The sequence below is a fragment of the Cicer arietinum genome, chromosome 3 (genome assembly GCF_000331145.2).
Source record: "Cicer arietinum cultivar CDC Frontier isolate Library 1 chromosome 3, Cicar.CDCFrontier_v2.0, whole genome shotgun sequence".
NCBI lineage: Eukaryota > Viridiplantae > Streptophyta > Magnoliopsida > Fabales > Fabaceae > Cicer > Cicer arietinum.
The window spans coordinates 48124649-48152121 of NC_021162.2; the positions used below are offsets into that span (position 1 = coordinate 48124649).

Below are 27473 nucleotides of genomic sequence, written 5' to 3' on the forward strand. Positions count from 1 at the left end.
GGACGAGGCTTAGAGTTGGATGGTCCTCCACGAGAACGATGCTGATTATGTCCCTGAGATGCAAGAGCAGCAGTGTCACCCGGAACTGAAGTAATAGACTGCTCAACTGGATGTTTTGCTGGTACGCGAAGGAGGATCGCTGAAGTAGTAGACATATCCGGAACAGTAACAGACCCCAAAATTTGATCACGAGTTGCAGAGTACTCCTGGGGTAGGCCATAGAGTGCAAGAAGCATGAAGAATGTGCTGCGTTGATCCAACTCCTTCTTCTGTTCAACTGGATTACTTGCAGCAGGAGGGAGTAGCTCATTAAAGTCATGAAGTGCACTATGAACGGTGCCAAGATATGTAGAAATAGAGCCATCGAGTGACTTCGGAGTAATGATGTTCAACAAGCGGTGACAAACTCCATATAGACGTTGTGTGTCGTTAGTATAGAGTGCCTTTGCTTGACTCCAAACCGATTCACACGTGAGATGCGGACGGAAGATCGGTTTGACATCTGGATGAAGTGTAGACTTAATGACACTACACAACTGAGCATCAATCTGACTCCATTTGGATGTTTCAGTCACACTCACCTTATCAGGGTTTTGGGTGAGATGATCCTCGTAACCTTGACCACGTAGCCATAGTTTGATGTCGGCAGCCCAACTATCATAATTTGATCCATTCAATTTTTCAACAGAGAGAGGAGAGGTGATGTAGTTGGTGAAGATGCTCTTTGTTTCAGACTGGGACGCCATGGTCAGCACAGATTGTCAGAAAACGCGTCGGAACCGGGAAAACAGGGGCTGTTTGAACTGGAACTCGTATATCCGTAACTCGAAACTGAAAACTGAGGGCATATAAGGAAGCAGGGGGCCGAGGCGAGTGCGGTGGACGAAGCGGCACCGTGAACGGAGGCCGGACGCGCCGTCACGCGCGGCGGCAGTGGGCGGCGCGTGGATCTCACGCGCAGGAGGTCAGGCGGTGCGTGAGGGCAGTTCTGATGATGCGGCTGAAGGGTTTTGGCCAATCTGGGGTGTACGATGCTGCTGGAGTGGTCGTTCGTCGAAAAAACTCGTCAAAAACAGTGACGGCAGCGATGATAGGGCGTGAACGGCTGAACAAAAGTTGAAGAATCAGCGTATCAACAGCGGAGGGGGAAAACCGGAGTTGAGAACACGGTTTACCGAAGAAAAATATTCACCGGAGACAGTGGGTCGACCGGGTAGTTGACGATTAGGGTTGTCTCTCAATTGGCTCTATATACCATGTTGAATATAAAGAGTATTGAGAGGCATATTGTGAATAACCCGTGTGTTTCAACTACACAGCGGAATCTCTTTATATAGACACAGGGTATTAAATAACCCTAATTTACAGTAATGCTAACGGGCCAGAATACTTACATACTTACAGCCCATATATATTATTTACATTCTAATATAGTATTTAACACAAAACATAAATAATAGTTAATTTGACTAACAGCTTAGTGTTCCTTTGTGTTCTTTTTTTGTTGACAGATACAGTGAACAAAGGCAAAATTGATGGACTTGATGCGTTAAGGCTATCCTATTTATTTATGAAGCTCTGCTCTATATTGAAAATTTCCCCTATTGTTACTCGATCTGGCAATAGGCGATTGGCCCCGGAGCTTGAAGACTTCACTAATGTATTCCATCCATGTTCAACCAATATCCAAGAGTCATGCAGTGAAGATGTTGGTTTGTGGAACAATAATACAAGAAAAATCAATTCTGAACATTTGGTTTTCTTATGGGGATTTAAATTTGGTATGACGGCTGGCATGCTGAAGAGTGTTCTTCGTGCGTCCCATGACATATTTTCGGGAGAGTTTGATGTTCGATTCGTTGATAAGAGTTGTGCCATCGTCGTTTTCTGGCAACCTGGGCTATCAAAAGATTTTCTAGATGTAATGAACAGTGAAGAAATTGGTGGAGGCTTAAAGGAGTTAGTATCAGATGGTTTGAGGGTAACATGTTATGAGACCTACAGAACAATGTGTAGGCTAGGATTGTGGGAAATGGATCTTGCAGAGTCTTTAGAAAGAGCCTTGGAGAGTTTTGTCAGTGATACAGAGATTAACAATGAAAGAAAATCTTCTTCTGAGATTCATTGGTGTAATGACAATGTAATTAACTTGGATGATCTTTAATGTTGTAGTTAACCTATATTCTTTGAAGTTAGTTCCATCATTTGATGATTGCAAACTAGCGCAATGTAGGAAGATAGGAGTTCAAATTGTTGTATAATGTGATATTATTATGATGAGTTAGTTAACGTCTTGTCTCGAATTTGAATTCGAAATTTGATAGTTGTGTGAGAGTTTATGGTGGTATTTATATATTTTGTAATAGATCCATTTTTTTTTTTTAAAATACCATCTAAAAAATATGATGTGACGGGAATAATTGATGATTCACAAAGGAGTATTATAGTCAATTTCTTAATTTTAGATATTAACTTAACAAAACTTAGAACTTTAGGAACTAATCTCAAAATAACATACAATATAAAATGAAATGAGATTTCACTCTAAGTTAAAGTTAAAAGCCGAACTTCCAATTTATGATTAAACTTTAGTGACTTTGATTTGGTTTTGATTCACCTATATCCGAACAATTATATTCCCATAACAAGTACACTTCCTAATTTAATGGTTATTTGATTTGGTTTTGATTCACCTATATCCGAACAATTATATTCCCATAACAAGTACACTTCCTAATTTAATGGTTATTTGACTTTTATCGATATCATACTTTTTGGTAATGATAAAATATCATTATTTAAATCAACTATCTTTTTTTTGAGACAAACCAAGAGACGAGAAGGAAAACAAGTGGAATCCATCGAAGCCAAAAAACCATATGCCAAACTCCATCTGAGAATGGCGTTGTCTCGTATGAAGAGCTAAGAAGAAGAATTGCATGCATCCTCTGCAATTTTAAAATCTCTACAACAATTGATTATAATTTTTGATTGACTGGTGGAGAAAAATGAAGATGGCTTCTCTTCATCATAGTCACTACACCAGCAGCGTCAACTTGTGTTCAACTCATCACTTTTCTGTTTTTCCATCTCATAATAACAATTCCATGAGATCTCTTTCCTATAAATACAAACTTCCCGCCACCGGAAACCTACTGGTTCGGTCATGTTCTGATGATCGTGCGTTTGATGTTGTCATAGTGGGTGCTGGAATAATCGGTTTAACTGTTGCTCGCCACTTTCTTATGGATTCGGACCTATCAGTTGCAATTGTTGATAAAGGTCTCCCTTGTTCTGGTGCCACTGGGGCAGGTATACCATATCTTCAATTTTGTTATTAACTGTTTCATCGCCTATCATTTTAGGTCTTGTATGTATCAAAATTTCAAATGTATCCCCAAATGTTGTTCATTAATCAATTTGATCATCAAATGTGTCTTTAGTTAGTTAATTTAATATTTGAATGTGACTTTCGTTACTGAGTGTGATCTTTATAATCATTAACGAAATAGTTGGGGATGTTTTTGTTACACGGACTATAGGGACAGTGCTTTACACAATTACAAACCAAAATGATCTCTTTACTCCTTCATATTTCAGCTATGCTCTGCCATGTGTTTGTATATTGAGTGACATGTGAATTTAATATATGAAATTGTAGTTAAAACAATTTGGTATTTGAAATTAATTAAATTATGAAATGATCCATGAAATTAAAATTTAAAATTAATCAATCACATTAGTATTTTGTTACAGAATACAATTTTGAAACGAAAAGGACTAATGTGATCCAATATTTTCTATTTAGTCAAATCTTGTTAATTTTGGAGACAGCCTGATGCTTGCATTTTCAGAAATTGAATTGGTGATTCATTTGCGTGTGTTTTCTCAAGTCAAGTTTTTCAATGGTTTCAGCATCGGATTCTTGATTGAATTAGCCGAAATTGCATTCGGGTTCACTAGTAATCTATGAAATATTGATACAAACATGGATACCGGCCACAATAGTGACAATGACACATGGACACTGATATTAATTTAAGATGATGGAAGTGATTGAATGTAGCCACATATATCGATGTCAAACATCGTGAGCGCCTTCAATCTGAAGTGTCAATGCTATATATCTAGTTATGCTTAAATAGTGCACACTCCTTCTCGGTTTTAAATAAAAATACTCACAACTTTTATTTGTATGAGAAATCTCACACACCCCATCTGTAGTGTTTAAATGACACACTTTGATGTGTAATTAAGAGGAAGTCAATGTCTATTACAAAATAAAGTGAGTATGTGTGTCATTTTAGCATACCTTTGATATGTGAGTGCAGTATCCACTTGAATTTGTAGGTGTGTTTTACTTTGGGGAATGTGTTTTGGAACATTAATTCTTCAAATTGCACACTATTTTTACTTTGTTTGAAATATGTTCTTATAATTAATATCTTTTTACTTTTATGATGATTTGGTCTTTCACCAAGCACACACAGATAGTTTAATCAAATATGGACGGGAAGTGTTTATATATTGGAAAATACATAGAGTTATTTGTATTAATTTCTCTTTATATTTGTTGTGATTGTTTGGATTATTTTAATTATTATTTTGGCTTTTCAGTGAGATTTTCATTTTCCCCCCTTTGTGTTATTGAATTATAAAAAGAACATATAGTTTCATTCTGAATTTTGATTAGTTGTAGGATATCTTCCTTTGTTTTGGAATTTGAGCTGGTTCTAGGGCAGGGATATCTGTGGATGACACACAAAACACCTGGAACTGCTACATGGGATCTTTCAATGAGAAGCCATCAACTTTGGATGATGATGGCAGAAAGTCTTAAAGAGCAAGGCTTTGATCCTATGGTGGAGTTGGGTTGGAAAAAAACTGGTATGATAGCTCTATCTTTCTACAATTTCTCTTTGTATGTACTGCTATTTGGGTGGAGTCAAATCAATGTGTCTTAGAAATTGAAGCTGCATTAACCACTGCATCTATAGATTTTGAGCCATTAGGGTAGGCATTTTTTTTATAAAAAATTGGGTAACCGAGGAGACTTGAACTTTATCCCTTGAAGTTATAAAGTTTAACTCTTATCACTGAACTGATACGTCATGGATATCATCTGGCAATGGAGAGGATTGCACCTGAGCATGCCTTAGCATATATCTTTTGATGCCATGATGCTATAGATCTTTAGATATTTCTGAAAGCTATTTTTTGACAGTTGAGACGTGAGAACATATAGAAAGAGATATTGAGTTGTCAGTAAGAAGCAAAATGACTTTTTTTAAGTTTTTTTCCTCATTGATGTAGAATAAACCAATTGGTTGGCTACGCCATGCTTCTTTCTTAGTGCATGTTTGGTTTAGCCGTAAAATTGTCGAAAATATGGTGGCACCGTTATTTTGTTGAAGCTCCAAAGTCTAGCTTTTGTCAAAATTGCAGTGGCCTACTGTCCAAACACACTTAGTTTGAAATAGCGATCTGCCTGTGTACTTTATAATCATGATGAAGGCTTTTCAGGCTTCTGGCCAGTGATTTAATACAAATTTTATGATCTACAGGGAGCTTATTAGTCGGTAGAACTCGTGGAGAGTCAGACATGCTAAAAGGGAGGGTGAAACAGCTTAGTGAATCTGGGTTGAAAGCAGAGTACCTTTGTAGTAGTGATTTGTCTAAAAGAGAACCTGATTTGTTGGTTGATAAAGACACTGCAGCTGCTTTTCTACCAGATGACTGCCAATTGGATGCTCATTGTGCTGTTGCATATATCGAAAAGGTTTGCTTTCTTGGTCTGTTTTTCTTTGCACATCTTATACTTTTATCAAATTTTTCATTTACAGACTTTTCAATGTCATGGTGCTGTTATATGACTGCAGACAAAAAGTAACAATTTTATTATGGATATTAGGCTAACAGGGGTTTTGCATCAAAAGGAAGATATGCAGAATTTTATGATGACCCAGTCAAATGTTTCATTAGGTACAATTTTCTTTTCCCTGTTGTTGTATTATGACCTATGAAACACTAATACAAACTCAGACACCGGACACGACACAAATAAAAATTTGAGGAAATAGAAGTGATTGTGTGTAATCGCAAGTGTCAGTATCAAACACTAATGTGTGTGAGACATTGGGGCTTGCCTTCAATCTGAAGTTTCGATGCTACCTAAACTATGGAACTGAAAGAAACATGGTAGGTAAATAAATCTTGTTGAGTAAATGCTATATCCATTTTGTGTTCAGGTCAGATAGTAATAGAGGGGTTGAAGCTGTTCAGACTTCGAAGAATACATTATACAGCAAGAAGGCAATTATAGTTGCTGCTGGTAGTTGGACTGGTTCTTTGATGCAAGATTTGTTTAGAAATTGGGGAATGGAGTTTCGTGTTCCTGTAAGACCCAGAAAGGTGTGTCTTTATACAGCTTGAAATGACCCAATCATGCATGCCTCAGAATCCTTCATTGTTTTTACAAACAATGCCATTTAACAAGCACTATGGTACACTTAACCATGGTTTTAAATTGCGGTCGACAACCACAATATAATGGTATTTTAAGTCTCCGCACCGGAATTGCAACTGCATTTGTGACCGTATTTTGTCAGAATATAACCGCAATTGTGACAACAACCGCAATTTAAAACTATGCAATTTACTATGTAGTTGTACTCTTTGGTTTGTGGAATTTTCTTATCTGCGTTCTTTTGAAGAATCATTTTCAACATTCAAAACTCAACTTTCCTCTAAATTTTTATTTTTTTCCCAATAACATTTCTTTTTAAAATTATGCTGGAATTAAAAATTGAATGGTGATTCAAGCCTTAGTTTTATTCATTTTAATATTTTGAGTTTAATTATCTAGTAGGATTTTCAGGAAATTGATTTTGACTTTGATTCTAGCATTCTGAAATGCTGCAAGGGCATCCTAGTCACTCATCTAATACATGCCGGTGCCAAGCAAAAATGTTTGGATGGTTGATCATAAATTCTTAGTCATGCAAATATAATACTGTCATATAATGAGTAAATTTCCTTTAAAATGGTTTGATCTGATCAAGTTTTTTTGTTGTTTGATTGATTCCTACACCCTTTTATTTGTTCTTCTGTTTGGGTTTCAAAGGGTCACCTACTTGAGCTTCAGAATTTCAATTCTCTTCAATTGAACCATGGCCTGATGGAGGCAGGTTATGTTGATCATCGATCTATTTCTGGTTTGGAATCATCAGACCATGGAAGGGACTTATCAGTTTCAATGACAGCAACATTAGATGCAGCAGGGAGTCTTCTTATTGGTAAGCTTCTCTTTTATGGCTATTATATATATCTCTAATAGGGATGCTTATATTGTCAAGTTATATGTGGGGTATTTTTTTTCACCGTGTTAATAATCTCCGGCGGAGAACCTAGTTGGCCACATTTAGTTTGGTCCCCCCACCCAAGCACATTTTGTCCACCCACAAGGCTCGAACCCGAGACCTTGCTTATATGTGGGGTGATTGCATATGTTACACGTTTTTACTATTTTTTGCATTATTGTTTTGTATCTTTTAAAAGATTTCCTAATCAAACAAATGTGTATAGGCAGCCATTCTATCTCTTGTTATGCTCTATATTGGCTGAACTTATTACTTTTCCTTCATAAATAGTTTTCTTAGTTATAAATCAAGTTCATGAATTTAAGAGTTAACTTTTGCAGATAATGCAAATGCTCTGCTCCTATTATCTTCTTGAATCATAACATTGTTTTTCTTATTGTTGTAAAAATAACAAATATATTTTCACTGTTAAAAGGGAGTAGCCGCGAATTTGTTGGGTTCAACACTGACTTGGACGAGTCTGTTATCAGTCACATATGGAAACGGGTTGGTGAATTCTTCCCTAAATTGAGAATGCTTTCCCTTTCAGACCTAAGTGCAAGTAGAAAAGTCAGAATAGGACTACGACCTTACAGTGAGTAACGTTATCTCTTTGCAATCTTTTCTAGCTTATCTGTTTATATTGGAAAAAGCTAGAGTACAGAAACATTTTTATTTACAAAATACCTGTTATTTTTATACAATAAATAGATATATACATTTCCCTTCCTCTGTGTATGGTTAGCCATTATCTTCTTCGTCAAAAGTTCGTATGGAAGTTTTCATACTAAATATCAAAGCTGGTTTATATTTTATGTTCATTTCCAAAACCATAAACATAAACAGCACGAAAAGTTACTACATGAAAGTCTCAAATTTAGTGAACCATCAGATAGTGTTTTGATTTGTTGTGTTGCTTTGAATTTTATTAATCTTAAGGAAATAAAACAATCACTTCCTTTGATTCATAATCAGTTTGTTCTCTGATAGCAATTCTGTTTGCATAATGTTTCCCCTGTCAGTGCCTGATGGTAAGCCAGTGATTGGGCTTGTGCCTGGCTTGTCAAATGTGTACCTTGCGGCTGGACATGAAGGGGGTGGGCTTTCAATGGTGAGTTTTCAGATACTCCTAATTTTTTATTATTAAAAGGAGAAATAAAGGCACTTTTTTAATACATATGTTTAGGGTGTTGCAAGCAAATATCTTAAAGGGCATTAGTTAAAGAATCAGTAAAAGAAAAATTTGTCTTGACTCTTTATAATACCAGTTAAATACTTGTCAATATAATAAATGCATCATATTTTTATACAAATTTACCTTGTTTGATTTCTTAACCAATATCCTAAGAGTACTTGTTAGTATTCTTCATATGTTTAAATGACATATCTATGAAAGATATTGACCTCCTCGATATACACCTGACACCTCTCCTTTATTCTCTAAATTTAGAAGGGGTGTATGTAATTTAATCAGACATGATGGGAGATTAGATGAGTGTCATTTCTCCGACAAATCAGGGTGGTTAGTGTGTGTTAAAAAATAGAAGGGGTGCGCGAGATATTTAAGTGCACCTAAGAGGGCTTGAGTCTAGTTTTCTCGAAAAAAAGACTTTATATATTGCCTTAAACCATAAAATGGTAGTACGCCTGCACTCGGAATGCACATTGTTCCGAGGAAATCCATTTTTTAATTTTTTTTACAAGTCTTCTGATTACGGACAAATTTGCAGGCTTTGGGGACTGCTGAAATGGTTGTTGATGTGGTGTTGAGCCGTCCAGGGAGAGTCGATAGTGCACCTTTTTCTGTGGATCGCGTTCTTGAGTAAATGCGAGCTATTCACGAGTACTGTAAGTAGTGGCCTAGGATGTGAAAGCATACATGTTCACTTGGAATTATCATACATCAGTTCTGAGTGAGTTATGTTCCTGTTGAAAGTTGCCATTTGTAGTGACTCCTTTTTCATTGAATTTGTTCATCTTGTAGTCCCTTTGTTTCATTTTCTTACATTAAGCTCTTTTTTCTTTTTAATAATAATCTTATGAAAGAATTGCTTGAGGATTCTTGACTTTGGCACTTTTAACTATTCATCTGTTGTGCTAGCATTTAGGATCCTTTTATTTAGATTTTGATTGAATTGATTTTAAATAGAATTTTAAAAAAAGTTTTCAAAATCATATTTAAAAGTGAGTTAAGGTGAATTAATTTTCTTTCGAGTATTAAAGTAGAGGAGGCAAGATAGATTGGAAGACATCAAGGAACATAGGTGGAAAGGTAAAAGAGAAGGAATGTGAAAGGTTGAAGTTAACTCTGAGGTTGATTGTTTGGGATTGAACTCAAGATGTTTAGAATAATTGTAGTTGCATTAAGGTGTGTGAAGTTAACTCCAATATGACAAAAATGGATTGTAAAGGATGAAATTATAATAATGAATTTTTATTTCTAGGTATATCAATTTATATTTGAAGCTATTTTTAAATAGTAAGTTTTACTAATTTACGATTATATATTTTATTCTTTATAAATAAATTGAAATTATTAAGACTAGAGACATTTGATCCTAGTGAGACACAGGTCCATTAGAAAACACGAGAACTTAATGGAGATACTTTATTAAAATCAACACGACTTTAACATAATTAATACAATATTGCTACTAACACCCCCTAATTTACTACCCACACCCCTCAAATGTTTTAAAAAAATTAATATTTTCAAATTACCCTCCCCTTCTTCCTCTTCATTAACCTAACTCATTTTCTTTTTCTTCTTCTTCTTCTTCTTCTTCTTCTTCTTCTTCTTCTTTATTCTATCTTCATTCAACACATTCTTCATCTTCATTTTATTCAACCTTAACTATCATTATCATTAACCATCTTCATAAATCATCATCAATCATCATTAATTATCATCAATCACCATCAATCCCCATCAATCATCATTAACCATATTCAAGATTTTGCTAAACGTGAATTCAATTTCACGTAAGTTTACGTGAACTAAGTTCGCGTAGGATTACGTAAACTGAATTCTAGAAAATATCCGTAAACTCAGTTTACGTACACGTACGTGAATTCACTTCACGTAAACTTACGTGAAATTGAGTTCACGTTGGTTTGATTTTCAATCTTTAATGATTTCCAAATCTTAAGTCACACGTACGTGAATTAAGATTGCGTATATACTGAGATGTTTACGCAATTTCAGTTCATGTACATGGCTTATTATTCAGCATTCAATGATTACGCAATCTTAGTTCACGTAGGTGTACGTGAATTCAAATTGCGTACACCATGAGGATTCAAGTTTCAAACTTCATTGATTACGCAATTTGAGTTCACGTATATGTTAAATTCAAATTGCGTAAAGTCTGAGATTTTTAATTTTTTTTAAACATACGTGAACTAAGTTCACGTAACTCTAGAACGTACGTTGAACTGAGTTCACGTAAAATCCTCAGATTTACAAAAAAAAATAACATACCTTTTTATGATGATTTTTGTATGTGAGTTATGAGGTGTGATGAAAGTTGATAAATGTGAGTTATGAGATAATAAATGTGTAACATTGATGGCAGGGGCATTTTGATATTTTTTTTAATTTTGAGGGGTGTGAATAGCAATTTGGGGGGTGTTGGTAGCAATATTGTAATTAATATACTAGAATATAACACGCACATTATAGAGTATAATTTGTAAAATATTCTTTTAGTGTAATTTTTTTTAAAAGTTTAAAGGTGATATTTATGATGTATAAATGTATCAATTTGATCGATTTTTTTTTTCAAATTTGTAAGTTTCTTATTTTATAAGAATAGTGGTTGTATAACAAAAGAATAAATGAAATATAAACAATTAAAAAATTTATAATAAAATGAGTGATTTTCAATTTAAAAAATATGATTAAAAAAAGATGAGTTAATGTTTGTATACACAATTAAAAATATTTAAATAAAATGAGTGATTTTCACTATAAAAATATTATTACAAAAAGATGAGCAAATATTTGTATACATCTTGTTTTGTTTTAAACATTCAATCATTATAGAATATTTTTTTTCTATTAAAATAGAATATATATTTTGCAATCATTAATTTGAGATATATTTATAAGCATTGATTTTTATATCATCGTCATTTTTATTTTTGTTTTAATTTTTATCTTTAGTACTATTATTTCTTTATTAATTTTTTTTGACTAATAGTTTGAAATATTATTTCTTACATTATATGTTTCATGTCTCATTTCTACTTAAACTTTTGATAACTAATTCTTAATTAGAAGTGTTACGTCACATATTTCTTTCAAAAATATTCTGATTTAATTATTCTTTTTGGATATTGTATATAATGAATAAACTCAAAATATTATTTTTTACGATAAAAATACGAAATAATGTTGAAAATAATAAGAAATCACTACTTGATTTTGATTATTTTTGCCGTTAATTGAAACTATGCTTTGATTTATGCTTCATTCAATCTATAAGTTTAATATTTTGAAATGAGTGTTTTTATTTTCATGAACAATTTATATAGACAAATATCTTCTTTGGATTAAAGGAATACAATATTATCCGACCACTAATAAAAAAAAAATAAACACAAATTGTATATTACTTTGAAAATGCTTAATGTATAACTTAATATTTTTTATTTTAAAAAAAAATATTATTTGTTGGTTTTTTTGTGTGCAAATATTTGCTAATTTACATGTCTGTGTTTTAATATTTTTTATTTATTTTAATTTAAACTTCATTGAATTGTTTGTGTATAAGTTTGATTATTGATTTTTCATGTGATTATGATGTTTTATATATTTTGTGGTAATTTATGGTTGCTATATTTTAATTAATAAAATATAATTAAAATATTGTGATGTATTTATATGCAATAAATTAAAAAAGTGATTAACAATTAAATCAAGTTTGTAATGAGAGTTATATTTTTATTGTTGTTTTTTTAATTATAGAAATATAAACAAAGAGTTATTAAAATGTGGAATAAAAATAAATGAATTTTAAATGTGCCACGTCATACTATTAAATTATGTACTAAAATTAGTGTTACATATTATATAAAGATGTGATATATCGAACGTATTATTTTGAGGATTTATTTTAATATATTATATTGATATTGATGCTCCTTTAAGCATATGTGATGTTACCAAAGCTTCCATATTAGTTTTACTGAATTTTTTTTACTAAAAAAAGTATATGCATTCATTTAAACCGGTAGAGTAGAAGATACAAATACAAATTTAACATGGGTAGTGTTTGTGGAATAAAGCTTTGCAGTTTCTTTACCATGTGAGGTGCTTCCAACTTTAACATATGGCGCTCTTGCATCCATACATACATAAAACAAAAGAAAAAAAAATAAACAATCAAAAGTAATTAATAACTACATAAAAGAAAAGAAAAAAACAATCAAAAGTAATAACTAAATAAAAAAATAAAATATATCAAAATAATAAACTTACTTCTCCATACCATACTGTACGAGCAATATAATGTTCATATATACTACTTACAGAGAGATGTTTCTGTATATATACAAGTTAATCCATTTGCTGTACAACCTCCTCTTTCAATTGTACAAGTTCACTTTCGTGCTTAAGGTCTACCCGTTCTACTGTACAACATTTTCCTATCCAAGAAGATCCTCATCCATTTTACATTGTCGTTGATCACATAATACATTCAAAAAATATTTTGTCGCCTCAAGGTTGCACACAATATTTTGTCGTCTTGTCCTCTATACCATTTACCCGCTGAAAAAATAAAAAATATCATCTAAAAAAAATCCAAAAAACTTTTAAATTTGCCGTAACTAATCAAAGTTCCAGAAAAATTGAACACAGGTTTTTCTAAATGAATGCTTGTTTTGGAAAACTTGGCTTTCCTATAATGGATGAATTTCAGAAAACTTGAGCTAAGTTTTTAGAATTTTAGAATTTTCGAAAATTATAGTGATTTACTTGCGCTTTTCGAAAATGTTTGTGGTGAAATGAATGAAAAGTTTATTTTATTGTTTATGTGGAAGGACAAAATTGGAACTTTAGGTTAATGTGTGTGGAACAATGATGAATACTTCATTTATTTTTTTAATATTTAATAAGCACTCAATATCTCTAATTTAATACTTCAAAAATTAATCAATTTATTGAAACCCCAAATAAATAGTTTAATATTAAAAGTTAATAGAAAGAAGTGTATTTTTCTCCAATAGAAATACATAAGCTTAATTGCAATTTTATTTATTATATTTTTATTAATTCACGAGATTAGTTTTATTTTTAAAATTTGACAATTTTGGTCTTTTGTACTGATTTTATAATTCAAATATAATGACATGATATATTTTAAATTATGTGATAGGCTAAATTACATATGTGGTCCTTTAACTTAATTTCAGGTAACGTTTTAGTCCTTTATCTTTTTTTTTTTTTCCGATTTAGTCCTTTATTCCTAACAATATCAAATAAAGTATGAAATATGAGTTTATTTGAAGATTTGCGTTACGAATTTGATGAAATTTGTATTATATTGAAGAACATAATGAATTTTATGAGTTTTGATTGAATTTTTTTTTGAATTTTTGTATAAAAAAGGATATCATTGTTGAAATTTTAAAACATAAAATATCAAATTGTCACTTAAAATTAAAATAAAGGACCAAGTCGGAAAAAAAAGAAGATAAAGGACTAAAATGTTACCTGAAATTAAGTTAAAGGACCACGAATGTAATTTAGCCTATGTGATATGATGATATGAAATGATTTCCATCCATAATATTACAATAAAATCCTCTAAGAATTTCAATTTTAACTTTTGAAATTATTTATTTATGTAATTTAATTAATACGGTCTATATCATAAAATTGTATGGCAAATTATTTATAATATGATTAACCCATAAAAAATAACACCTATGCTTACTACTCGAGGTTTTTTAATAACTCAATTTAAAAATAAATAAAAAACTTACCAATATACTTTTTTTTGAAACTATATATATCAAATTATTCATTTTTTTTTACAATTAGAAGTCGTCATTTGCAAAGACAATTTTCTTAAAGAAGCCCAAGTTTGCAATGGTGACTTTCTTAAGGATTTTTTTTTTTAATTAAAGAATCCACTTTTGAAAAAGAGACTTCTTACATCCAATTTTTTTAAAAGTTAACGGAAAAATATATAATTCATTAAAATTCATTCATAAATAACAACAACACAAATTTTACAAAAATTACAATAAATTAATATTGAAGGTGGTCTCCAGTACCACATTGCCGATATTTTCTCACATGTACAGGATTTTGACGATGTTTTGGTACATCATGAGTTTGTTGTTCTTCTTCTTCTTATTTCTCTTCTTCTTCTTATTCCTCTTCTTCTTCCTCCACTTCTTCTTCATCTTCATCTTCATCTTCTTGTTTTTTGAGGATATCAAGGGAGAAGTGCTGCAGAATAATTACTTCCACCTTTAGTCCAGTTGGATATTCGATTTAATGGAGTATATGCATTCCCAAAACTTAGCATCTGAAAGTTTTGTTGATACATATTATTAAGTAACTGGATAACAGATTCAGGTGTATTATAATGAGTATTGAAAGTGTTATACAATAATTTCTCTTTGTTTGATGCAAAGGATAATCGACAATTGTGTTCTTGTTGTGATTGTTGGTTGTCAAAATAAATTGTTCCCCCGACATGAACTCGTATGATTGATGTGGTGTGTGGGAATACTTATGAGGAGGCGGTTGAGTGTCAGACGATGTTGGTATATAATGTTGATTTTGTTGTGTTGTATTGGACATTGATTCTTGGAAAAAATGTTGAGTAGACTGTGAAGGAGATTGGGGTGGATTGACATGAGAATCAACCAATTGGTTTTCTACATAAACAAATCGTTTGGAATTTTTATAAAATCAAACCATTTATTCATAAATTGGTTTAAATTCAACATTTAGAAGTTGTTCATGACGATTATGATTCTCTCGCTCATTCTGCTATTTGTTCTCATTTTCGTAGAATAATACCAAATTATAGTCAACTTGTTTATGCAAATCTACCTTATAATACTTTTTTATGTTCCTCAGTGGATGTGGAATTTCTTGCGGTAGTCCAAATTGTAGTTTCACTCTATCTGTTTGATGCATTTCTATTATGTAGAAACAAATCAAATATAGATGCATTCCACAATCAATTGTCTTCTGAATTATCATATGTTAGGCGTCGGTAGAACCTATAAAGGAATTGAAATATAATAGGTTTGTTAGTAATATATGCATAAGAAGAAATAAAATAATAGAAATAAATTAATATTTTAATATATTACATCGTTAACGCCCATGCGATCAGTTTTTTTTATCGATATCCAACGGTATGATAATGATGTGTATTACCAAATTTCATACCATTTCCACTATATCCATGAAAATAAATTTGAACCTTAGTAAATTAATTAACAGTTTTATAAATACAATATGTATGTTTTTGCAAAAGGAAAATGAAGTTCAAGATTACTTATTGGTGCAATAAATGGCATATGGTATCATGCTCACGTTTGAAGTAGATGTGAACATCCACCGATCGATATAACACTGGGTTCAGATGGACAACACAATTCTCTATAAAGTGTTGTCAAGCACACTGAACTCTAACTATATTCTCTCGTCTCTCGCAAATCTCTCAACAAATGCAACTGTATAATGTGTACTATGTTGTGGGATTTGTTAGACATTAATATATTGCCGATTAATCCTAAAGTGTATACTTTACAATGTATAATTATTTCTTCGACTAACGACTTTGGAGTTAATGTTGAAAATATTTCTCTCATTCATTTGAATTTTATAAAATTCCTCTTTATTTGAGATTCAGATGACATGACTCCTAAAAAATCTAAAAAATCATATGTCCGTGAGTCCATAGTTGATCCAATAACTATTTTACTCCCAACACGTATGCCAAATAGTAGTGCAATATCTTCTAATGTTATAGTTTTATATTTATGATACGTTATCAAACCCGACTTGATTCAATAATGAAACTATGCAAGAATTTGGTACAATGTGTTTTAAGGCTAGGCGATCTTAAATTTTGAGATTAATTACGTAAAATATATAAGTAATGATTAAAAATATATTTGAATGGATTAGAATGAAATCATATTTTAGAATGACACATAGTATAAAGTATATAAGAAAAGATTAAAAATATAACATAAAGTATTGCATTGCTTATAAAATTTTGAATGTATTGTAGCACTAATTTGTGATTTTATTATTCTATAACAATGCTATTTAGATGACAATAAAAGTGTCATTAAGAGCAAAGAAGAAATTTGTATATTTGAAGAGTAAAAGAGTGAAATTTTGGTGTGTGGAGAATGATCATAAACCTTGCCTATTTATAGTGTTTTAATTATGGTTGAGTTAATGGTGAAAAAAGTAATAAATTTTTATTTGTTGAATGAATAAACGTAACAAAAAGCTCAATTGGCCTCATTTCATAAATCAATACTCATTCGATCAACACCAAATCGTCTTTTGGAATGAAGATTTTCCAAAGGTACATCAAAATCACCTTTTAGAATGGCAATTTTCGGAGAATCTATCACAAGGTCGCCTTTTGGAATGACGATTTTCTAAAGCTGGCAACACGAAGTCACTCTTGGAAAGGCGATTTGCCAAAACGTCCAAATTTGTGTTTGTGTGTGTGCATGCGTAAAACTATTATTGTGTGTGTGCATTCCTAGAACTATTAATACATTGACATAATGAATGGTTTTCTAATCTTATTAATATATAATTATCGTCCTTATATTATTTTCCTTACATTTCTTCATAATTTTTTAAAATTATATCAATGACACCAAAAAATTGTTGTTTTCCTTATTTACTATAATGGAGAAATATGCGAGTTACGTCACGGTTGAGGATGGTCATCCATTATCAAATGTTGGTCAATCATCATCCTCAACCTGAATACAATTTTCAAACACAAAACACTCATTCTTTTCAAAACTATGAATCTTACCGACCTGAACCATATTGACTCGAACCATACCAACCCGAGCCATACATTGACCAAGTCGAAACATCTAAACCTAAACTTGAACTGTATATTCCACTAGATGATATTAGCCATTTTGACCAAGAAGAAATAAGTGAAGAAAGTGAAGAAGAAATATACTTTGACGAGGAGGATGATGAAGACGACCTAGAGCTAGAATCCCATCCCATTGCAACGATATACGATCCACCATTCCATATGTGTAATGTAAAAATGGATTATGCTGACCAATTCGCCGAATTTGATATGCCTTATAATGAACCACCTTCATTAGATGCATCTCTTGAGATCATAATGAAGTTTAATAGCAAACCAAATTGTCAACTTGCAATTAAGCACTACCACATAAATCAGATGGTCAATCCAAAGGCTTTAAGATGGGTCGATAATATCCCCCAGACTATGAAATATGGTGTATTCTCAAGGTCGACGGTGGGGACACATGACAACAAACATTGTCGAGTCAATAAACGCAGTACTCAAAGGTAAACACAATTTTCTAATCATTGTTTTAGTCTAATCAACTTACTATAGATTGAGATTTTTATATGCAGAAAGGGGAAAACAACATCAGACATCATTATAGCTTCTAGTCGAGTATACACAAAAGATTGCATGGACAAGATTAAATATGAAGTTGGTAAGTCTAACACTCACCAAGTCATGCGATTCGAGCAAAAAATCTATTCTTTCATGGTGCATGAAACAGTAAACCCAAGAAAGGTGCGACCAATTGGTCATTTCAAAGTCAACCTTCAAAGAAAATTGTGTGATTGAGCAAAATTTACGGCTATGCACGTGCCTTGTTCACATGCCATAGTTGGATGTTCTTGTCACGACCCAAAAATTTAATGCCGTGACCGGCGCACAAGCTATACTCCTAGCCTGGCAAGCATATCAATTAGCTTAACAATTACACAACTAAATCGCTTTTTAACCGTTTAAAAAATATATCTATGTTTTTTTCTTGAAATTTCGACAGAGTATCCTCTGTAACTTCAACATTCCCAAATTTTGTAAAATCCCTGTTCCGCTTTCAATCTAGTCATAATTCAAATAACATAATCAAATTGCTTAATACACTTCTCAAAAAAACTAAATAGACTTTCTAGACTCCAAAATAGCTGCAATTACATAGACTCAACAAATATTACAAAATGGTCCTCGATCAAAGAGGCCTACCAAAAAAAAGAAGTTTGTTGGGACTTGAATCAAATAATAGATTCATACTCAGCTGCTTGCGAATCTGAAAAATAATAAGCAACACAAATGGGTAAGTCACAAAGACTTAGTGAGGAGACAACAACCACCATCAATTTGAAGGGAAACACAAAAGACACGAGTAACTGTTTAATCGCTTGACAAAAAATATTAAAAATCCAGTGAATAACGAAACGAAATCAAAATGAACAACCTTAAAATCATTATAAAAGTCAAACAAATAACAATACAAATTTTTAGAACCAAGAGGCGGCTTTATCTCATTGATAGCCCTCTCCTCCTAAGGGTGGCCTTTCCCTTAGGGGCGGCTCCATCTAACGGATGGCCCTCTCCCCTCAATTCCGCAACGCATCAGCACGTATCAATTAGGGAGCTTACATCTCGTTGATAGCCCTCTCCTCCTACGGACGACCTCTCTCGTAAGGGCGGCTCCATCTAACGGTTAACTCTCCCTAATCAACACGTGGTAACTAGGTGCACCTAACGCGGTTAACGATTTAATAACAATAACGCCGAATTCCCAAAACGCGCATTTAAAATCATTTCATCGTAATTTGTGAAAAACATATTCAATCGCATAACAAATTCAAGATTTAAATACTTTAAATCATACGTAACTCAAATTAATAACATATTATATAACAATGACCGTTAAATTAAATAATTGACGAAATCGAGATAAAATTCAAAGGTTGTGTTTCCCAAATTTTTCAATAAATACTTTAATATAGAAAACAAGTAAAATAATAATAATAGCAGTATAAAAATATATGACGATGATCGTCGTCAACTCACAGTTATGGAGAATCGTCTAAGTTTGCTCTCCAATAACTCTCAAAGTAGCCGGCAAGGTCTCAGTTGACAAATCTGAGTATCAAAAATATTTCCAAAGCTTTAGAGAAATGTATTCTAAAGTTTAACTGCCTCTAGGAAACTATCAACATCATTTAAATATACTCTAAACACGAAATAAGATTTTTACTCAAAACTACATTTTTCTATGAATTCATACTAGGATTAGAGTTGTGCATTTACCTCAACGAGTCTCAATAAACCACTTTCAAGAGATGGGTACCCTTTTCCTCCCTTAGAACACAAACCCTAACCCAAAAATCCCAAACAAAAGAATTTGTAGGAGTTTGAGAAATTAAGCTTGTGGGGATGTTAAATCTCTTTTAAGGATTGAGGGTTTGAGTAATAGAGTGAGAAGAAGGAGAAGGGAAGAAAAGAAGGAAAGAAAACAAAAAAAATGAAGGAGGGGGAGGGGGTTGCTTTCTGCCGAGAGGAAGAGAGAGAGAGGAAATGGGAAAAATGGGATGAGGTGGCAAGGGTTTTGTTTTATTTAATTATTATTATTAATATTATTATTATTATTATTATTATTATTATTATTATATATATATATATATATTTACGCGGGCGTAACAGTTCTTACGTTCGTCAAAACTATTTAGTGCATATGTCAGACGTGTATAAGATTGTTAATGTATTCAACATTTACAAAGAAGAGTTTCCACCTATACCTACTGAAGGATATTATCCCACATATGAAGGTGAAAAAATGTATCACAATCATAAAATTTGGAGAAATAAATAAAGTCGTACAAATAGTATCCATATTAGAACTTAAATTAAAGTTAGAGAAAAAGTGTTTACGGACTTGTCAGATAACTGGTCATACTCGAAAACATTGTCTAAATGTTACGAACAACTCTAGTCAATCTACTTCATTTTTTTTAAATTTGCGTTGTTGGTTTTTATGAATGAATTTTAATGAATTATATATATATATATATACTCCATTAACTTAAAAAAAATGGATATAAAAAGTCCATTTTATTTAATTAAAAAGAAAAAACCAACAACAAATTAAGGAAGTCCATTTCTCAAAAGGAGACTTCTTTAATTAAAAAGAAAAAAATAAATCCTTTAAGTAAGTCGCATTTGTAAACTTCGACTTATTTAAATAAGTCGCCTTTAAAAATGACGGCTTTTAACAAAGTCAAAAAAATGGTAATTTGATATATAATTTTCAAAAGGGAGTATATTTAAAATATTTTAAAAAGATTAAATTATTAAAAAAAAAAAACCAACACTCACGAGATTAAAAAATAAACAACTACATGAAGGAGTGTAGAACGTAAAAAATAAAGTATACTTAACACTGCCAGTTGCCAATTTTTTTCTTTCTTTTTGTATACGTGCCTCTTTGCTAATTGTTAATCGATACCCATTTCGTGTGACAATTCCAATTTTAACAAGTCCAACCCATTTCGCTACCAATCGATATAGGAAACAATATTGCTACCCACACCACCCCTTTTTACTACGCAAACTCCTTAATTTTTTTTATTTTTTATTTATAAATAAACTGCCCTTGCCTGTTATAATATTCTTTAAACCCCATTTATCCATTCATCACTATTCTTAACCTCATAACTCACATATCATAAAATCATCCATAACTTATCCATCATAACTCATAATCATTCAAAACTCACATCACTCACTCATAATTTACACCTCATTAGTCTTTTATTCACATTATGGTTAAAGTGACCCAACAAGGTATATTTATTGATCTATTTTTGAGTTCTTTTTTTCTTCATAATCTGAGGATTTTATGTGAACTCAATTCACATACGTAGTAACCTTACGTGAACTGAGTACACATACGTTATTAAATTTAAGAAATCTCAGACAATACGTAAATCCAGTTCACGTAAGACTACATGATTTAAGATTGTGTAGTCAATGAAGTTTAAGAATTTACAGGCGGTACGTGAACTGAACTCACGAACTCCTACGTGAACTCAATTCATGTACACTTATGTGAACTCAGTTCAAGTAAATGTATGTGAATTCAATTCACATATAAGTCATCTCAGTGAAGTACGTGAGACTTACGTGAACTAAGTTCATGCACGTTTACTTGAACTCAGTTCACGTAAGCGTCCGTGAATTGAGTTCACATAGGCGTTCGTGAATTCAGTTCACGTAAACAATCATGATCTCAAATCAGTTTTCATATTTCTGAATTTTTTATATGTTATTTTTTGGATGCAGATAATTGGACCAAGAGGAGACAACAGTGACAAATGTATGAAGGTCTAAAACCTAATTTTGAAGAAATGTATGATGGTTTGGAACGTGATTTTGACGAAATGTGTAATGGTTTGAACATGATTTTGATGCAACGAATGATAGTGTTGAACCCAAAATTGAAGACGCTATGAATGACGACGTTGAACCTGTTATGGTTGATCTGACTGATGTGTTTACCACCAACATGATGTTTGATAGGCGAACTGATTTATTGAGATGGGCTAGAAATGTTAGAAGGGAAAATGGAATTATCGTTGTCATTTTTAGGTCTGAAACTGTGACAACCATGACCAAGAACAAAAACGAAATTAATTATTGGTTGTGAAATAGTGTCAAATACCCAGAAACCGTTCTGGTATGATGCATACTTGCTTCGCAGATATTACCATAGAGGTAAGCAGGAGCAACAACACCCCATCCATATCCGCCACACGAGTTGAGATCTCAAAAGCACTCTATATAGGAAACGCTAACTGCGAATGCATTCTTGTCGTTGAAAGGGGTGTAACTGACCAAAAATAAAAGAAATGCACTCGAAGCCATCTACCAATGCTAGTCACGACAACCCTGATGGTCTATTTCAAGTAACCAACTAAATTGAACTGTGGTTGTCCGTATGACATTAAACTTAGCATAAGCAACAACCTCAGTAACTCCAAGAAGTTCAATCATTATATCTGCATCGTCAACCTTGTTAAATACATTAACACTGAAAAATGCATCGGCGATGAGTATATGCAACAAATAGGATACATTATCCAGAGTAATTGTCATCTCCCCAATTGGAAGATGGAAGCTGTTTGTGTCTCGATGCCACCTCTCTACGAAAACAAAAATGATTCATTTGTCGATCATTTTGTAACTTCATTTTAGCAACAAATATAATCTCAAGATTTTAACCAATTGCTCAACCTCTTGAAGTTCAATAACAACTTCTTTTAAATTTTTTTTTTTCTGTTGCTAAACACCCTTAATTCCCCACGATCCTGAAACAAATTAAGCGAAAAAATATATGTTAAAACACATTACGAAAACAACTATTAAAAATTTAATATGATCAACAAAATTACCATGTCATCCAAAAGTCGAGTCGCCACATGACCACCGAATGTCCTAAGGACAAACTTGTCAATCGGCCCACCAAGATATCCATCAGTCTGTGAAGGTTCATATGTGTGCTATAGTTGGGCCTCTTGTTGCTCTTCCTGTTGGGTCTCCTTTTTCTGTTGGGCCTCTTTTTATGATTGTCGTTGCTATAATTGATGTTGTTCTCGTCGTCCTTGCCTCTCCCACCTCTCTCATTGCACTTCCTACTGCTCCTCAACACGTTGTGCCCGTGCATAAGTGGTTGGTCACACGACAACCCTCATAATTTGAAGTACCATCAATAGCAGTATCATTAATTATAACTCGACCTGCTCTAGCGGTAAACATAGTGCACACCATATCTATAAAACCATATCATAATCAAATTCAGCAAGTCCATATACCTGCATCAACTGAGCTCACGTACGTGCACTCAACAACCCCAGAAACATATGTAAACTGAGTTCACATACGAGAACTCAATAACCCCATAAACGTACGTGAACTGAGTCCACGTACGTGAACTTAGTTTGCGTATGTTAACTGAGTGCGAACTGAGTTCGCGTACACAATATGAGTTCACGTACGTTTATGGGTTCAGGGTATGAACACAGATTCAGAAAAACCTAACAAGATTACATTTTGTGTTTGCTACGAAATCAACAACAATGATACATTTTGGAGAGAAAAAAAAAATAGAACAACAACAACAACATTAATGAAGATGATGCATACCTGATGTAAATGAAAGACAATGAGGATTATTGAAGATGTTGATGAAGATGAAGAAGGAGAGGATATGAGTTTTTTGAGGTAGGAGATGAAGATTGAGAGTGGTTAGAGTTGACGATGAAGATGAACGAATGAGAGGTTAGAGTTAAAAATTTAATAAATAGGCAAGGGTGTTTTGAGTAATTTGCTTTTTAAAGAAAATTGAGAGATGTGCATAGTAAAAAGGGGGGTGTGAATAACAAAATTGTATAGGTAATTGTACATTCGCCCTATATTTTTTCCCCTATTTTAAATACATTATTGAAAATTAAAATTCGATAATAATATCAAAAGTTAGAATTAGTAAAAAACAAAAAAAACAAAAACAAAAAAATTTGAGAGTTAGATGGGGGATTTTTTATTTAAATATCTTACTTTTTTTTTAACCAAAATGCCACACTTCCAAAATATATTACGCGATTTTCCTACTTTTTCAACTCAATAGGAGGTCGTTGGTTCGTGAAGCGACCAACTGAAGGCCATTTTTTTAATTCGTAATAGGAGGTTGCAGACCCAAGGAGCGACCTTGTTCTAGCATTTGGTTTTTTTCCCCCTCATTTTAACAATTGTTATTAATTATTTAATAAATTAAAAAGAATTAAATTATTAAAAAAATAAAAATACTAATAATAAAATAAAATATATTAATAAATAAATAAATAATAACAATTATAATTGAAAATGAATATAATTAAAAATAGTAAATTATATTATAAATTTCAAAGAAAATATATTAAAATTGAAGAAAAAATACTAAATAATAATAAAAATAATAATAATTTAAAAAGTGATATTAATAACATGAAAATGAATCAAATACATTAAATTAATGAAAAAAATACATCACAATTGAGAAAAAAAATATTAAATTTATATTAACGACGTCTACCTAAATGACCTCCAGTTCCACATCTAGAATGTCGTCGGACTCGTCTAGTTCTTTGAACGAGTTGAGGTTCTTCCGGTTCATGTTATTAATATAATTTTCTTTTATTTTTTTTAAAATTATTATTTGTTATTATTTTTTAGTATTTTTTTTTTTATCAATTTTAATGTATTTTTTAAAAAAAATTATAATATAATTTACTATTTTTAATTATAATCATTTTTAATTATAATTATTAATTATTATTATTATTGTTATTTATTTATTAATTTATTTTATTTTACTTTATTATTAGTATTTTTATTTTTTAAATGAATTAATTATTTTTAATTTATTAAATAATTAATAGCATTTGTTAAAATGAGGGAAAAAATCAAATGTTAGTACAAGGTCGTTCCCAAAGCCATTACAAATGAAAAAAAATGGTCTTTAGCTGATCGCTTCTCGGGTCAGCGACCTAAAGTAGAACAATTGCATAATATTTTTTTCGAAGTGTGGCGTTTTAGTTGAAGAGAAAAGTATAATATTTAAATAAAAAATGGTGAACACACTTTTATCACTTGTGCTTGGCGAATATCACTCAAGAGATTAAATTATCCTGTAAAAAAAAGAGATTAAATTAAAAGGTAAAAGAAAGCATAAAGTAAAAGAGGGAGGTGTATTTTTGTATGCGAAGAAAAAAGGGAGGTGTATTTAACAATGCCTCAATTAAAATAAAAAATCAAATTGAAGTGAATCCATACCGTGCGACTGTGGGTGAACGAACCCTCGGAGAAATCCAGCAACATAACAATTTCATTTTCATTTCATAAAAATTTCAATCCCAAACCAAAGCAGTTTGCAACAATCATGGCGTTATCAAATCTCCGAAGACTAACCACCCAAACCAAAAGCCACCTCTCCTCCCTTTCCTACCTCACTCAATCCCCAATCTCCCGCCTCACCTCAACCCAAAAAGTCTCTGACCGCATCGTCCGTCTCTCCGCAATCGACTTCGAAGGCAAAAAACATGACGTCCTGGGCCTAACGGGCCAAACCCTCTTGAGAGCCCTAGTCAACACGGGCTTAATCGACCCTGATTCTCACCGTCTCGAAGAGATCGACGCTTGTTCAGCTCACTGCGAAATCAACATCGCTCAAGAATGGCTTGATAAGCTTCCACCTAGGACTTACGACGAAGAATATGTTCTTAAACATAATTCCAGGCTTAGGGTTCTTAATAAGCATTCCAGACTTGGTTGTCAGGTTCTTCTTAATCACGATCTTCAAGGTATGGTTGTTGCACTCCCTGAACCCAAACCATGGGACACTTCCTAGGTCTTTTTTTTTTGGATGTTTTTTTGTTGAATAATGTGGTTGACTCAAAGTGGTGAACTTATTGAACCTTATTGTTATGTGGCCTAACGGGCCAAACCCTCTTGAGAGCCCTAGTCAACACGGGCTTAATCGACCCTGATTCTCACCGTCTCGAAGAGATCGACGCTTGTTCAGCTCACTGCGAAATCAACATCGCTCAAGAATGGCTTGATAAGCTTCCACCTAGGACTTACGACGAAGAATATGTTCTTAAACATAATTCCAGGCTTAGGGTTCTTAATAAGCATTCCAGACTTGGTTGTCAGGTTCTTCTTAATCACGATCTTCAAGGTATGGTTGTTGCACTCCCTGAACCCAAACCATGGGACACTTCCTAGGTCTTTTTTTTTTGGATGTTTTTTTGTTGAATAATGTGGTTGACTCAAAGTGGTGAACTTATTGAACCTTATTGTTATGTTTTTTTTTTTGAATTCGCAAGACTTTTTGTGATTTGAACTATTGTGCCTGGAATTGGCAATGGTATGTTATTAATAACTATTTGCAATTGTTTATTTCTGTTATCAGTAGCCATTTTGATCGGTGCCATTGCGTCTTTGGTATAGCCAATGTTCTCTAATAGCGGCTATAGCAACATTATAGCATTGTAGTATAGTTGAATTTGAATGAATCGCTATTGTTCTATACTACACTATTTAGTGTAAAGTGATGTCAATATAGGATATGGCTTAGTGGAATTTGAACAATTTACTATTGTTTTGTGATATGCAATGTTGTCAAACAGTGGCTATGACATTATTTTCTGTGATCTGATTGACAATAGTGGTTATAACATATTTGGTTTGGTATGTTCTGACTCTCGCTTCCCCCTAAACTTTTTCAAGTAATTAAAAAAATGTATGGACATATGGAGTTTCTTAAGGCAAATGTACCTTTGCAATGGGAGTCCAGTCATACCCTTGTGAATTTCAAGTCACAGGGTATTTTTAGGAGGTAATTGGAGTTTTTTTTTTTTTCTGAAACCAATTTGCAATGTAGGGTCAATGGTGATTGATTGTAAGGGTAGTTGTTCGGATTACTGTATCGGTCACCTTGGAATCTTGTTAACTGCTCTTTGGGTTAATCATTTGGTGTATGTTATCAGTCACTGTTTTTGCGGGAAAATGTTTAGAACCGTTGAAGGCACATTGCTGGTTCAATGCAGCCATGTGAGCTAAACAGATTATCCCTAACCTTGATGATTAACATTTTGGCTGGAGAAAAGCAGTAGCACAATGTGTATACATATATTTGACCATAAATTCAAAACCTAGGTATTTCTAGGAGAATGGACAAGTTTTCAAACAGGAAATTTCCGTAGTTTCATATTTTTACTTTGAAAGTTTAAAATTGCAATTGATATTGAAGCACCAAGTCTTAACATAAATACAGTTGTTCCCATTTTCACCACGAGAGAAGGAGAACCTTGTGTTAAAATGAAATAGTATTGAAGACTTTAAATTACAGGGAACCAAATTGAAGGTATCTCTCTTTTGATAGATTATTTGAAACAACGATCGATGATTGTGTTGTTTAAAATCCTTCTTTGCTTTCAATTTGGAAACTTGAATGATTAAGTAGATTTGGGGCAATATGAAGCTAAGATGCAGAAGT

At 32.4% G+C, this 27473-nt stretch overlaps 4 protein-coding genes across 9 annotated transcripts in view; all 4 read left to right on the forward strand.

Annotated features, from left to right (window-relative positions):
• Positions 1-2355, forward strand: part of LOC101491106 (poly(A)-specific ribonuclease PARN-like) — a 9334-nt gene extending 6979 nt beyond the window's left edge. For 3 of the 4 annotated variants that reach the window (XM_027332984.2, XM_012713515.3, XM_027332985.2), the window contains one exon: positions 1512-2355. In XM_027332984.2, the coding sequence (XP_027188785.1) occupies positions 1512-2164 (653 nt within the window). In that variant the 3' untranslated portion in view covers positions 2165-2355. The remainder of the gene's footprint in view (positions 1-1511) is intronic. The other variant, XM_004492178.4, reaches the window with a different exon arrangement.
• Positions 2356-2776: 421 nt separating this feature from the next.
• Positions 2777-9419, forward strand: LOC101490776 (uncharacterized). Of its 3 annotated transcripts, none has more exons than XM_004492176.4 (9): positions 2777-3312; positions 4738-4887; positions 5565-5779; positions 5912-5982; positions 6249-6411; positions 7124-7295; positions 7795-7953; positions 8381-8469; positions 9089-9419. In XM_004492176.4, exons 1-9 carry the CDS (start codon positions 3009-3011, stop codon positions 9182-9184), a joined length of 1419 nt encoding a protein of 472 aa, XP_004492233.1. In that variant the 5' UTR covers positions 2777-3008; the 3' UTR covers positions 9185-9419. The 3 variants fall into 3 exon arrangements, with proteins under 3 accessions (XP_004492233.1, XP_027188836.1, XP_027188835.1); XM_027333035.2 differs by having other exon boundaries at positions 2782-3312; positions 4694-4887; XM_027333034.2 differs by having other exon boundaries at positions 3173-3312; positions 4700-4887.
• A 15823-nt stretch (positions 9420-25242) lies between these two features.
• On the forward strand, positions 25243-25891 carry LOC101490456 (uncharacterized). The gene has a single exon (XM_004492175.4). The coding sequence runs from the start codon at positions 25356-25358 to the stop codon at positions 25821-25823; it is 468 nt and encodes a 155-aa protein (XP_004492232.1). The 5' UTR covers positions 25243-25355; the 3' UTR covers positions 25824-25891.
• Positions 25892-25900: 9 nt separating this feature from the next.
• Positions 25901-26374, forward strand: LOC140919789 (uncharacterized; the record flags this gene model as incomplete). Its single annotated transcript, XM_073366429.1, has 1 exon — positions 25901-26374. A coding segment is annotated over one exon (300 nt), but the record flags the coding sequence as incomplete, so codon positions are not given.
• Positions 26375-27473: the final 1099 nt, after the last annotated feature.

Coding starts and splice junctions, on each gene's coding strand:
- LOC101490776 (XM_004492176.4), top strand. CDS start 3,009: ATGAAGATGGCTTCTCTTCATCATAGTCACTACACCAGCAGCGTCAAC. Junction 3,313..4,737: donor TTCTGGTGCCACTGGGGCAG/GTATACCATATC, acceptor AGCTGGTTCTAG/GGCAGGGATATCTGTGGATG. Junction 7,296..7,794: donor AGCAGGGAGTCTTCTTATTG/GTAAGCTTCTCT, acceptor CACTGTTAAAAG/GGAGTAGCCGCGAATTTGTT.
- LOC101490456 (XM_004492175.4), top strand. CDS start 25,356: ATGGCGTTATCAAATCTCCGAAGACTAACCACCCAAACCAAAAGCCAC.